Here is a 13,608-nt window from a genome sequence, read left to right on the forward strand (position 1 = left end):
AGAAGAGATTGCGTCCTGACCATACAATCGCCGCGAAAATATTCAGAAATGATAAGATCGTGCACGCATCGTTGCCATTGAAAATGAGCTGAATGTGACATCACAATATCGCAAAAGCGGTGGAGCATGATCATTGTACAGTACAGTAGAAAGAAACCAAGAGGAAAGAGACGAATAAAAAAGATGAGATGATCAGGCAACTAATTGTTTCATCACTGTACCAATATGTGTCCAAATTTCTTAGTCCTCAAAATACAGAGTGATTTCAAAAGAAAGCCCGGTATGATTTCACAAACCATACCGGGCTTTCTTTTGTTTGCACGGGACGAACTACAGTCTACAGTCGAGTTGTTGAAACTTGAAAGCCCTGAACAAACCAGACACGCGTGACTTTCTGAGAACATAGGCAAAAACCTGATTGTTATATATACTTATATACAACCAATATATATACATGGATTCACACTGGGGCAAACCCCCCACACAAGGAAAGTGCAATGCCCATTTGATGATTTGATTTCTGCCACGATCCTGTCGAGGCCCCCAGGGTCATGGGTCATGATGCATTGAGGTTGGCATCCATACCATCTTGGTCAACTCCCTTACCCTTCTTCAATTTCGCCACTAGAACCCACATGTTCGCGAGCTCTCCTTCCAGGAACGCTTCCTTCTGCTTGGACTCCTCGATTTTCTTCTGGAGTTCTGCCTCTCTTTGGTCCTTCTCCATAAGCATGACCTCCAGAGCTTGTTCCCTTTCATAGCTGGCATGAACATTTCTTCTGCTAGCTGGCTCGTGCCGTTTAGTAAAGCTATCCCTTCTAAAAACCCTTTGACCATTGTTTACTCGTCGTTGAGTTGAATTTCTTGCCGATGCCAACTCGCTAGCAAGCCTTTCATTGTGTTTCATGAGTTTGGTGACCTCTCCAGACAGTGCTTTCAGTTCGATACCTGCAGCTGAGGCCAGGCCTTTTGCATATATGCTTTCCTCTAGCAACTTCTGATTGCGGGCCTCTAACTGAGCTTTGGCTTCAGTGAGGTCACACAACCTTTGCTTCAGTTCATCAATCTCTGACTGAAGAGAGAACAAATAGTATTAGAGCACTTTTTTCATCACCCAATTAGTTGAAATACCAAAATAAGTGATATAATTGAATAAAGCATCATTTGGTGGTAGTATTAGATAAAGGAAAAGGTTGGAACATCAAAATATGCTTAGCAAATTTGTCTGTTGGGAAATCGGCCATGGGGCCACGGGTCACAGGCCCAAGGGACCGTGCGATCCGGAAGAACCCCGAATCTATTGGGGCCCCTCCGGATGCGGACAGATGGGGCTCTCTCCCTCCCTCTCTCTCTCCCTCTCCACTTGGAAGTCCCAGATAGCAGGCAAGGGCGCATACCCGGAGGACTCCCGAGAGGGCCGGAGGTCCTTCGTCCTGGAAACGATTGCCGAGATAGACGGGACCCCACCACAGCTTCCGCAAGGCCCACAGGTTCGGTTGGGCCAGGCGTGCGTCAACCGTAAGGACTGGTAAAAATCAACCCCACCTCCAGTACGGAAGGTCCCCGTACAAGGCCGCCACGTTCACCCTGAGTACGAAAACCCTCCGTACCACGAAGAGCGAAGGTATAAGATCAGAGTGCCCCTAAAAGGGGCGCCATGGGTGGGAGGGGCTGTACCGGGGGTAGAAGAGTCTTCTACTCAAAAAAGGTTCGGTTTCCCAAGGCTATAAATGGGCAAGCCCTGGGCTCTACTAAGACACAACATTCTAGCCACTCAGTCCCCTAGAATCTCTTTGAACAAGTGTCGTGTCCTAGAGCCACCCTCTACTGTTTGGGCATTTTGTAGCCACCAACATTGTCATTTGGCAAGACTAACTGGTAGTTAAGTTTCATTTCATCAAAGCATATTACATATAAGTCTCATGACACTGCATTATTATTCAATGTTAGAATGCAATGCACAGATTTTTCAACTTTCAAACCACTGGAAATACGGAATGCCACTTCTGATGCCCCTATTGGAAGCACCATTTCTCACTATTAGCCAAGAGAAATATGAATTACAGTACTGCTGACACTTTAGCAGCGCTGAATCATGTGGCAGGGTAGGATTATATGAGCAACATCTTAGACAATTTGTAACCATAAGATGCAGTACAATTCCCAGCATGTACCAAATACCTGGTTACATGCTTCTATTAGCAACACATACAAGTTGTCTAGTTACATGTCAAAACTCAAGATTAGCCCTCTCACGTCTGATCAATAGAAATTCTTCAAATCCAGCACAACAAAACACTGCAGTTGACCCAAAATAAATTTGAACTACAATGCAGAGAAAAATGCAAACCTGCTGTGCTTTTTGACGCAGTTCATCAGAGACATCTATAGATGCTGGATTTTCTTTGTGAACTTGTGATCCAGTTTGAAGGCTGATGTCTGTGTTCTGCTGAAATATGATGCTTTCTGACAATAGGTCATTAGCTTCAAGAGCTTGGGAAAGCTGTTCTTGTAAGTGAGCAACTGTTTCTTGTAATTTCTGGCATTCACTTGCCTGATAACAAGACAATTTGGAACTGGCATAAGATTATGATCTTTGTTACACTTAACTTACAATCAAATTGCTACCTTTTGCTCTAGCTGGTCTTGCATTATTCTGTTATCTGCTGTCTTCACCTGCAATAAATAAAAAAATATTGACAATACACGCACTACAAAAATAGTAGACAAACAATGCAAAAGCAATGTATTTATAGGGTATCAAGCGTCCTAGGGGGACCCTAGGGAAACTTATTATTAATCATGATGCTACACTGGGGAAAATTACCTTATCTTGCCTTAATACCCCTTCCCAAGTTGTGTGGTGCATGGGCAAGAATGAGTGTCCCTCTCCCCTCAACTAAATAGAGCTCCAAAGGAAGTATTCAGGGGCTTTGTTCTCTACTTATACTATATACTTCGATTCCTTTGCCTCTACCTCCAGGATCACCAAGAACAAGGGTGGACCACTATCCATTATTTTAGGGAAAATCCATTACGTTAGCTTCTCTATATGTTATTACCCTCTTGTCCCAAATATGCAAAACGGAAAAGTTTATTCTGGAAAAATACATTATTTTGTTCCAATTTCATTTTTCTAATTAATACAACTGTAAACACATATAAGAAAATGCATACTCTTTGGAGAATTTATGTACCTCAAGTTCAAATACTTTCTCATTGAGCTGCTCCAGTAGCTCAGCGCGAGACTGCAAAATCGTTGCAACAGTTAAATATGTATCAATTCAGAGAACAAAGTAGTTGAAAACTAATTAACGGCAGATAATATACCAGTGGATGTCCTAACTGGTCAAGGTTCCCCTTGATCTCCCTTTCTAGATTTGCTATCTGCTGGCGCTTTACCTTAATCTCGTCATTGACCTTCATTTCCAACTTCAATATACACTTTCGTTTTTCAACAACAAGAAAACCTACAATAACATATTGAAAGCGAAGAAAGGGAAATTACCTCAACATGTCCATTCATTGTGCTTCTTCCAGCTTCCTCCATGAGACGCTTAAGAACACTTGTATGGAGTGCAACCTCCCCTGACAAGATCTTCGATTGCTCTCTCAATAGATCAACATGATCTGTTGTTTTTCTGCTGACCTGTCACCGTGACATATGTCAGACGCTGGCATTACAATTTATTTAGTGTATCTAACTATCTACTCACAAACTAACAAAACACTGAGCCATTTGTATCCATTAATTGACCAAATCCAACATAGTTTATATGCTTCAAGAATCTTTTAGTTGTTGGCACATGGTATTGTTTTCATTAGATGAACAAATACCGATTGCACTTCATATTGACTGCTCTCTACTGAAAATTCATTCTAGAAAAAAAAGACTGAAATTGATTTGGGTTATTTAAGACTTTACATAAACCACAGCTGGTAGCTTCTGAAAATGAAACGTCCTAGGTAGATTCAAATATCAAATCTAGAGAAATTTTTAGCACCATTGACTTTTCACATTGTTCACTTTCCTGAATATTTATGTATCATGCATTGGTTCAAATTAGATTGTAGTAGAATAAACAAAGAAAAAATGTGCTCATGTCTCGCACCAAAGGAGTTTCTTCTCCATGGAGGCCATCAGAATGAAATTCTTCATGATCAACAGTCAGCAGGTCAGCTGACACATTCTCAGGAAGCAAAGGGTTAGACCTCCCTTGTTCTGTTTGAAAACTAAGTCCATTCCCTAAGGGTGTCGAAGGGGCGGTGAATGCTTTCCTCAGGCTAGATTGGTCACCATCTGAGCTTGTCAGAGCAGCAGAACCACCATCATTTTTCTGGTTCCAGTTCAGCATGTAAAGGTCAGTACAATGCATAGTTTATACACAACAAAAGAATGAGACCTGCTTACTTTTTCTATTCTGGTATATACACACACTTCAGAAATTTGCATTCCTTTAAATTAAATCTTCGTTAGCAACAGATGGTGTCACATATAGGGCCATAGAAGTATTTGACATTGGCTATTGGATGAAAGGCTATATGTCGTATTTAACCATTGCTACACTGAAAAATCACCAATGCAGTGACTTATAGAGTGTCTGATTTGTATACCCGAAGTTTGAACCAGTTAAGAAGCCCTTTGTGATTCTTCTTCTCCCCTTTGGAAGAAACTTCAAGTGTTTCATCAAATCCTTCCATAGGAACAAATAAATCATTGCTTTCACCATTCAATACAATATCTCGCCTTCTATGCGGAAGACATGCCAGCTGCAGTTTTTGCAGATAAAATTAATGCGCTAAAACTAATGAAAAGACGGTATATATTATAATATAAATGCAATTTGACACATCAAAAAGTTTGATAGCGTTATCTTATCAGACCTCCTCTTCACCAAAAGAATGTCTTCTCCTTGGGCCATGATGTTGGGACAATCTAGGAGTCTGAGATGCTTTAGTGGAGACCAGGATTAGCTTTGTTAGACGTTGTATCCTCGCAAGTAAAGCAGCTTTAGCTTCTTCCTCTTGTTCCAGTCTAGACTGGAGTTTGACATTACCATCTTCTAGCTTTTCAAGTGATGAAGAATGCACGTTAGGAACTTAGGATCCATGAATGAGGCGATGAAGTGAACATGCAGCATCAGGTAATAATACTAAAGGAAAAAATGCACCCAGATGCCAACAGATATGGTAATACTTCCTTCAGAAACTACAAATAAAGTGAAAGCCAACAGAATGAGAAAATATAATGCATTAAAAACCAATCACCTTCTGTTTCCAAAGAATGAAATTATCTTCTGTGGCGTCTTTCAAAGGAGTGCCAGAAAGTATACCCCTTTTCAGTTGGTCTAGCTCTTCCTTCAATTGGCGAATTTCATTTTGGTACTGTTTTATTAAAGATTTCTCATCCATAATCTGCGAACCACAATTGCAATTTGCAAGTCATGAAGAATTAGTCAAAGGTACAGAATAATATTCATATTGTAGGGTAATTAGTCGCAAAAAGATTATGCTAAACAAATATGCAGATACACCTTGTTTTGTGATGCTTGAATCTCAATGTGTTTTGCACGGTGAGCAAATTTTAATGTGTTATGAGTCTCTTCTGAATTGCTTGATGCTGGAGTAACAGTGCATATTAGCTGCACAAAAAGAAGTCAATTTGCAAATACTTGGGATAATCCATTTTAAGTGATACCCTGAGAAACAACTTACAGAAACACGTCCTTGGCCACTTAAGGATGACTGTAGCAACCGTGTCAATTTGGAATCTCGAAATGGAACATGAGTAGCTTTTCCATCAGTCAGTTTTGATATCACCTGAAAAATGCAAACTAACTTCTTTCATTTACATAGCTGACTAACTTCTTACAAATAGACAAACACAAAAAGTAAACTCACATTAATCGATTGGCCAAAAACCATCGGGTAAAGAATCATTAACAGATCTTATGAATTAGAAACAGTTATAGAACTCCTTTTGCTCACAAGTCTCAATTATTGTCTCCATTTTTATAATTGGGCTCTGATCAGTTGGAAAAGCAATGTTGCATACATGGACGTCAATCTTTGGCTTCAGGAGTTTGGATAATTACATATATCCGTCAAATTCAAGACGTCAGTAAGTTAGTGTCTACATTTTTTGGCTTAAATATGAAATATAAAATGAAAACAATTAACCTCTTGCATGCACCGTGTACACACATAATGCATAGGCAGCAACGTGAATGGTTTTACAGAATCCTAGAAGCATGATTGCATAAACGCAGCATCTATCGCACTGGACTAATTGTGGCCTTACAGGGATGTATAATCTTGTACTAATTAAAGAATAAGGCCCACCGTTCCAAGAGTTAGCAAACTTTTATTGATATAAGATCCTTCCTTCCGGCGTACTCCCGTAGTTTCAGCCCTTGAACTCTCAGAACCTGCCAGATCGATGAGGTTCTGCAAATGAGCGAGAAAACTAAGAAACCAACGTATTTTGGCTGTGTGAACACACTCAAAGTGCATATGAAAATATATGATGCCAAGTGTAAATGGAATGCAAATGTCAAGTCAAATGTACAGAATCAACTATAGTGGAAAGGGAGAGAAGCAGATTGAGAAAAAAAAATGCCAAGTGTAAAAGAAATGCATATGTGTGATATATCTGGACATCTGGACATTTATAGTGGCAAGGCAGAGGAATGGACCAGAAGAAACAAAAAAAAAAAGAAATAAGAAGGTGATCCCACCAGCTGTGAGAAGGTGACTGCTTCCCCTTCACTAGATTCACCACAGGGGCTGCTCTCTATTGTCTGCGTGAAACAGTAAACTGAGCAGTGTTAGAGATGGACTTACAATGTGAAATGCAGCCATATGCAGGTACTTTAGCCCAATAGATTCAACAAGATGCTGAATTCTATGCACTCATTGTAATGTAACATGAAAAACTTCATTACCAGTGTGAAAATCGTATGGCTTCTGCTGCTTAGCAGATTGAAATTAGTGGATCCAACATGTCTATGCTCTGAAAGTGGAAGAAACAAAATAAACTCTAAGTGCACATATCAAGGGATCTTAACATAATGTAAAAAATGTAGCAACCAACAAAATCAGAAGTACCCATACTAAAGAAAATAATTAGACGCAAATCAAATTGCATTCTAAGAAATACAAATAAATCTGGCATATCTCTTCAATAAATAGCTGGCACATCAATGTAAGTACAGCTAATCACTTAACTTAGATGCGGTTTTGTTTCCCAATGAACTTTGAGCAAAACAAGATCTTATGTCTAATGATGAATGCCAGGACAAGCCATAAATCTTCATTGAAAATTATAAGGAAAAGTTCATAATTCATTAAAAAAATCTCACCACAAGGAGAGTTCTCAATTCATCATAAATAAAAGTATAAAGCTCTCATCCTTACCTATAATTGTTTACAACCGTATTGATTCACAAGACAGCAGAAATGCTACAAGAAAGCCTTTATTAACTGGAATGTTGTTTTCCATTATCAATTCTTATTGTACTTTTGTACTATCACCTGGGGAATGGACCAGAAGAAACAAAAAAAGGAACTAAGAAGATGATCCCCAGTATGAAGTACAAATATTGTTACATGATAGCGTTATATAAGTAATTCACAGACGGAGGGGGATGGGGTGAGAGTTTGTTAGGATTATCCAGTACGATAGTTAATCATCCTCGCATTCTTTTTTTGTCCTTGGTGAAGGGTGCTGTTAGCTATAATAGTCGTCCTTATGTCTCACCAACCAAGAGGCCATGGAATCCAATCATGGAAAATACGCAAATGAATCCTTAAGGCTCATATTTCTGATAGCAAGGATATTAAAATAAACAAACAACTAAAATATTTAGAAAAATGACCTTCGCCAGCTGCAATAAGGGACAAGGCATGCGCAGGAGACAACACCACTTCTTCTTTTAGGCCCTCAACAAATGTTCCCTGGGACAACAAATGGTTAGTTACAAACAGTAAATTGTATCATCAAAACCATTATATGTCAGTCATATTCAGCAATTGGCACTTTGGCAGCCTACACGTTAGTTGCCATATCATCAGTTTGAGATTCTTTTCAAATTCATCTACACCCGTGGCTACCTTCTAGATTTGAAAAACTCTCACTTGTTAAGACCATTACACGCATAGACTTCAATTACTTATGGAAACATTTCGAACCTGAAGATCCTCCCTAATCCGTAAGTTCTGCCCTGAAGGATTCAGAAGATCATTGACAACCTATAATAAATGAGCTTCTCAATCAATACAATATAAAGGAAGCATAAGAATCATATACAGTTCAGTTCATAAGTTGATGAGCTATATAGACACAATAGTCAGAGTTCAAGAAAAATATAACGAGATTCAGAGATAAATTCCACCTGCCTATCATAAAACATGCAGCTCCTAACATCTATGCAGAAACATCAGTAAACAAGGCAGGCATAAACTGACAGGTTGTTGAATGAAAAACAGGACCAAGTTGTATACTTGCCATAACCACATTCAGACATTCTGGTACTATATTTCCATTACTAACTGTCAACAAGTATTACTACAAATTACAGGCAGCATTATGCTTCTATGACATGCTAGTCCAACTGACACACCTATAAGTCATGTTGGTGAACAAAGAAATATTTCTAGAAATCCTTTTTCACTTGGAAATAGTTTATTTTTCCTTTTTTTTGCAGGGTTCCAAAAGCCATGAGCAAGTAGAAAAGCCAAAATTGCATAACTCTGTTATTTTTGCTACAAATCATTTTGGAAAGTAAACTTTGGTTGGGCTTGGTACCAGAAAAACAATGAAATGGTACAAACATGAAAGCGCCACTACAATTTCACTAAGATGATCAAAGGAATAAGCATAATTCGGGATGGCAAACCTCATTGTAGATTTCCAAGTATGATACACGGAGCAGAAACTCTCGGTTTGGTGTCTGCACAGAAAAATAATTGGGTGGAGATGCAATTGAATAACCCATCAATCAAATGCAAAGCCAAATATTTGATTGAAGGTCTCAATGCCAAATCATACCTCTTGTATCATACTAAATGCTTCTTTCACAGCCAAAGGTATAATCCCGGGGGAACTTTGATCTCCCTGCTCATACAATAAGTGTGTATTAAGAAAGTAAGAAATGTTTTCAACCATATACACACTACAGGTAACTCAAAGTTCAGAAAGAGATATTATAGATACAAATGATATGCTTAAAGGAAAAGATGGCAACTATCTTGTTTCAGGAAAGGGTCATCAAGCAGAAAACTATACAGGAGAGGTGAGCAGAGCACATATGATGTTCCAAACAAAACAAGAAGGCCAAAAAGGGTACCAGATCTATGTTACTCCACTGTTTTTGCATGGTACTATGGGTATATATATATACTTTGAAACACAGCTCTACAAACATTAACTCTACAGTAGTAAAACCATATAATAATACAAATTATTGCAATAAGTATTCCCACATGCATTGTATGGGTCTTCCCACTGCTTGTAACTCCATATGCGAATATTGTACCTGTGACAGTGAAATGAAGTAAAAAATTACAACACAACAAAACAAGCATGTCATGACATCATAAATCCACTATCGCAGGCTTATTTCAATCAATGGGATCTCACATAGATTGGCAAATTCTGCACAGATTCCGCGAGATATCCCAAAAATTTAGTGAAAGCAATTCAACAAATAAAAACTGCAGTTTTCTCGTAAGCATAATAGATGTAAAGGAAAAATATACGGATAAGAGAACAGAACTTCAATTACCATTTATTCCGTCCATGGCACCACTAACAACATGCAGAGCTGCAGCATCATATACATGACGTGTTGTTGTAGTTGGCCCAAAAACTCGATCTGATAAAAATTTCATATTAGCCTCCGGCAAAAAAAATTAACAGAAAATAGGGGCACGCATTCTTTTTGCATACGCATGTGGTATAACCATTTAAACCATTTAAGCACCGTCTTCACGCATTCTTTTTGCATACGCATGTGGTATATCCATTTAAGCACCGTCTTCAAACTAATTGCCCGGTTGACTAGTAGTTACTAATTCCCCAACCTCAAGCATTGCATTCATATATCACATCTCCCACTTGTCAAATTCATAAATCACTCCACTCACTCTACTGGCAGTGTAGCATCTTGCCACACAACCTCATTTCCACTGTTCTACCCCCCCCCCCCCCCCTCCTCCCATTTCGACTTAAAGGTTCAAACCCAACAAATTTCAAGCAATAATGCTGCGATAACCGCAAGTGCGATCAACCCACCGTCTCCAAAACCCCCAACATGATCAGCCACATACCGTACGCGTACGCGATGCTTTGATTCTGCTCGCTCCGCACAATGGTGTCGCCATCCGCGTACCAAGCGATCTCTTCCCCCAGCCGAACCTCCCGCGGGCTTCAACACACACAAGGGGAAAAACCACCACCAAAATGGCAAAATCAATCCGCATTGCCCAAGGTCAAACCCAGCCGATTAACGAAACAAGTTGCAGCCACGTGCGGCCGCAGCAGGGCACCCAACCTGAGCGGCCGGAAGCGGACGGTGACGGTGACGCTCTCCTTGGCCTCCGTCGCGTCGAGCAACGGGGCCGCGGGCGCGCCGAGCGGGGCCTCCCCCGCACGCCGTGGCGAGGACGACGTCGTTGGCTCCGCCGCTGGAGAAGCATTCCAGTGCCGCGATGCCATGACAACCGCGAACCGCCAGCGGGCGGAGACCTAGCGGCGCCTGGGGGAGCCGGAGCTCGCCATTGGCGTGGGCGCGGGCCGCATTGGGGTGGGGATGAACCGCAGGCACGGCGCGCGTGCGGGTCGGTTCGGTTGGGCTCTCGGCTTTCGCTTGGCTTTGAAGCGATCCGGGGAGAAGCCGGGAGGACCTCCCGGCTCCGGGAGCGGGTGAAAAGCGCCTTTGTTTCCCTTTTGGTTAATTTTTCCAACCGGCTTTTTGGGCATTTTTTATGCGGCGGTGCCGTGGCGCCGCCGCGCCGGGACCAGGAGGTGGGAGCGGCGGGGTGGGTGGCCTGCCGTCGAGTCAAGGCCTCAAGGGGGGCGAAACTGACGTGTGGGGCCGCTAATGTGAGTCCACCTGAACACCCGTTTGTGATCCTCGACCGGACCGACTAGTATTTCTGGGCCTGGGTTATCATTTGGGGCCAAATCATCGGATACGTTTGGTCGTGTGATTTTGATTTTCATGAGAGCTAATTCTTCGAGAGAAAGTGATTTTTCGGCTGAAAGTGATTCCTTTTGATTCTTTAGCATAAACTTTTAAAATAAAGATGGAGAATCACTTCACAGAACCAACAGAATCACAGAACCAACAAAATCAGGATAAGCTACTTTTTTTTCGAGCTCTCAACCTATTAGGACGCGTTTGGTTGCTTGTATGCGGCCTGACCAGGCTCGGTGCATGCATCCGACGAGTGATTGGTTGGCTGCAGCACCGCTAGTCAGGCTCCGCGCGTGCAACTGAAGCGCGATTGGTTGCTTGCATCTCCATCTAGCTCGTGCCTTCGCGTGCAGAAATCAGCACTCAGCCTGGCTCCCGAGAAACGAAACCGGATCTCGTTTCTCCGGAGCCTGGCTCGCTCGCTGCTGGCCCGTGAGAGCCTGTCTCTCGAGAGCCGAGCCGGCCGGTACCGAGAAGAGAACCAAACGCGCCCTTAGTTCATTTCAGAGAATCACTTCATAGAATTAGCAGAGAATCACTTCTTTCTGAAAAATTATTGGCAGAGCTCCACTGAAATTAGCAGAGAATCAGCTCTGGGAGTTCTGCTAAACGCACCCTAAATTTTACCGGTAGCGAAGCGTGAAGCACTGAAGTTAGAGCTGATTAATAAAGTTAGGTTCCTTTTTAAGTTATACCTGTGTACTTTGTTATTTTAGTTAGCTATTGGCAACCACTTTTTAGAGTTATCACTTTTAAACAATAGAGCATAGGATGCACATACTCTCTCTGTTTCAAATTGTAGGTCGTTTTGACTTTTCTAAATTTTTTGCTATGCATCTAGATATAGGCTATGTTTAGATACGTAGCAAAATCTATGCATTTAGAAAATCCAAAAAAACCTATATTTTGAAATGGGGGAGTACAAAGCTAGCGAATTTGAATCTACAATTTTAGAAGCTCACATAAATTTATCATTCAAGACTGTACTGAAACAGTGATATGGCACTAATTCATTGAAACAAGTACTTCGAATAGGTATCGTACTCCCTCCATCCTAAAAACTATTCATTTTATCTTTTCTAAATACGTAATTTTTCTATGTATCTGGACATAAGTATATATCTAGGTGCATATTAAAAGCTATGCACGTAGAAAAGCTAAAATGAGTAGTAATTTGGGATGGAGGGAATATATCATAATGAAGCTAGCTAAATTGGTTTCATGATTTTTACATTAACAAGAATTATTTATGCAATTAACAAGATAATACAATTAATAATTTTGGAAAATACTTAAAATTATTTCACGAGAAGACATATTTTTAACATGGAGAAGGAATCATGATGCATGCCATCAATAAAAGGGCCAATCTGACTACTTGGGTCACGCGGAAAAGGTTAAGCTTATGCTCACTCGGTCCAACCATATGAAAAGTCAAGCTTGGATATGGTTCATTGAGGCCCCCTAGTGATGCATTTGTCCATGAATTTATTGTAGTTTTTTCTACCATTTTCAACATATTTGGGAAACTCATTTTGGGTGGTGAATTGGACATGCACTATACTTTCAAAGCTCTAGATCATCAATAATGATAAAGCCATGGATGGGCTATGCAGCTCAATTTTCGGTAAAAGAAAGGAAGAGTTGCGAGGGAAGCTCACCAGTGACATGAGGAACGCGTGCATCGAGCCACTTGGTTGGGTAGGGAAGCATTGGAAACAACTCGCCTCAATCTTTGAGGTGCTTGGGAAAGAGGAATACGGGGAATAAGAGCCTAGGGAGGCCTCTTGCTCCAACTCCGGAGAGGAAGAAGGGTGTCCAATATGAAGAAACTTATTAGTATTGTTCTCTGATCATACTTTGATGAGGTCGACGAGGTGGTGGTGGATTTGGATAGGGAGGGAAGTGCTTATCCTCTCCTCCTTGCTCATTGGGTGAGCGAGTGAAGGGGGCAAGTGAGGGAGAGTGTTTTGAGAGGCAGAGCTGATGGAGAGGACAGGTGATAGGTGATCTACATCGCCACGAGTTAATTTGTTGATTGATCAAAGGAGCAATAGACTAACATCTTCGTTTTGTTTAATGATAACACTGTATAATGGATATTGGAACAAAATCATCCCTTTTTAAATATGTATGTGTTTGCCAGACCATTGGGTTGGCAACCCATATAGAGACATGTTTCTTTATGTTACCATGTCTGTTAGTAAAATTGTGATTTTCTACGAACGACTAATCTTAATATCTTTATGCCTTCCATTACAGTCACTTGAAAGTTGGTAAATAATCGAGGAGATCACACTTTCACATCACTTAGTTGTGAGACTTGCTATTTTCACACACCATTGGAGTTCAGGTGGGGTAGGGGTTCATCTGTAGGAAGGTGCCCCATGCTTAGAAGGGGGGCTTGGGT

General features: G+C 40.9%; 1 protein-coding gene across 2 annotated transcripts; it reads right to left on the reverse strand.

Moving 5' to 3' along the window:
- Nucleotides 1-331: 331 nt before the first annotated feature.
- Nucleotides 332-10,904, reverse strand: LOC101753246 (kinesin-like protein KIN-7D, chloroplastic). Of its 2 annotated transcripts, none has more exons than XM_004964872.4 (23): nucleotides 10,554-10,904; nucleotides 10,330-10,427; nucleotides 9,786-9,875; nucleotides 9,484-9,536; nucleotides 9,050-9,115; nucleotides 8,898-8,951; nucleotides 8,191-8,250; nucleotides 7,878-7,956; nucleotides 6,945-7,012; nucleotides 6,738-6,800; nucleotides 6,343-6,447; nucleotides 5,716-5,820; nucleotides 5,535-5,642; nucleotides 5,269-5,415; nucleotides 4,885-5,067; nucleotides 4,615-4,770; nucleotides 4,113-4,337; nucleotides 3,509-3,649; nucleotides 3,331-3,420; nucleotides 3,198-3,248; nucleotides 2,629-2,676; nucleotides 2,351-2,554; nucleotides 332-1,072 (listed from the first exon to the last, which is right to left on the reverse strand). In XM_004964872.4, exons 1-23 carry the CDS (start codon nucleotides 10,715-10,717, stop codon nucleotides 557-559), a joined length of 2,874 nt encoding a protein of 957 aa, XP_004964929.1. In that variant the 5' UTR covers nucleotides 10,718-10,904; the 3' UTR covers nucleotides 332-556. The 2 variants fall into 2 exon arrangements, with proteins under 2 accessions (XP_004964929.1, XP_004964928.1); XM_004964871.4 differs by having other exon boundaries at nucleotides 3,331-3,432; nucleotides 10,554-10,903.
- Between the last annotated feature and the right edge of the window lie 2,704 nt (nucleotides 10,905-13,608).

The sequence above is a fragment of the Setaria italica genome, chromosome IV, assembly GCF_000263155.2.
Source record: "Setaria italica strain Yugu1 chromosome IV, Setaria_italica_v2.0, whole genome shotgun sequence".
NCBI classification, from domain to species: domain Eukaryota; kingdom Viridiplantae; phylum Streptophyta; class Magnoliopsida; order Poales; family Poaceae; genus Setaria; species Setaria italica.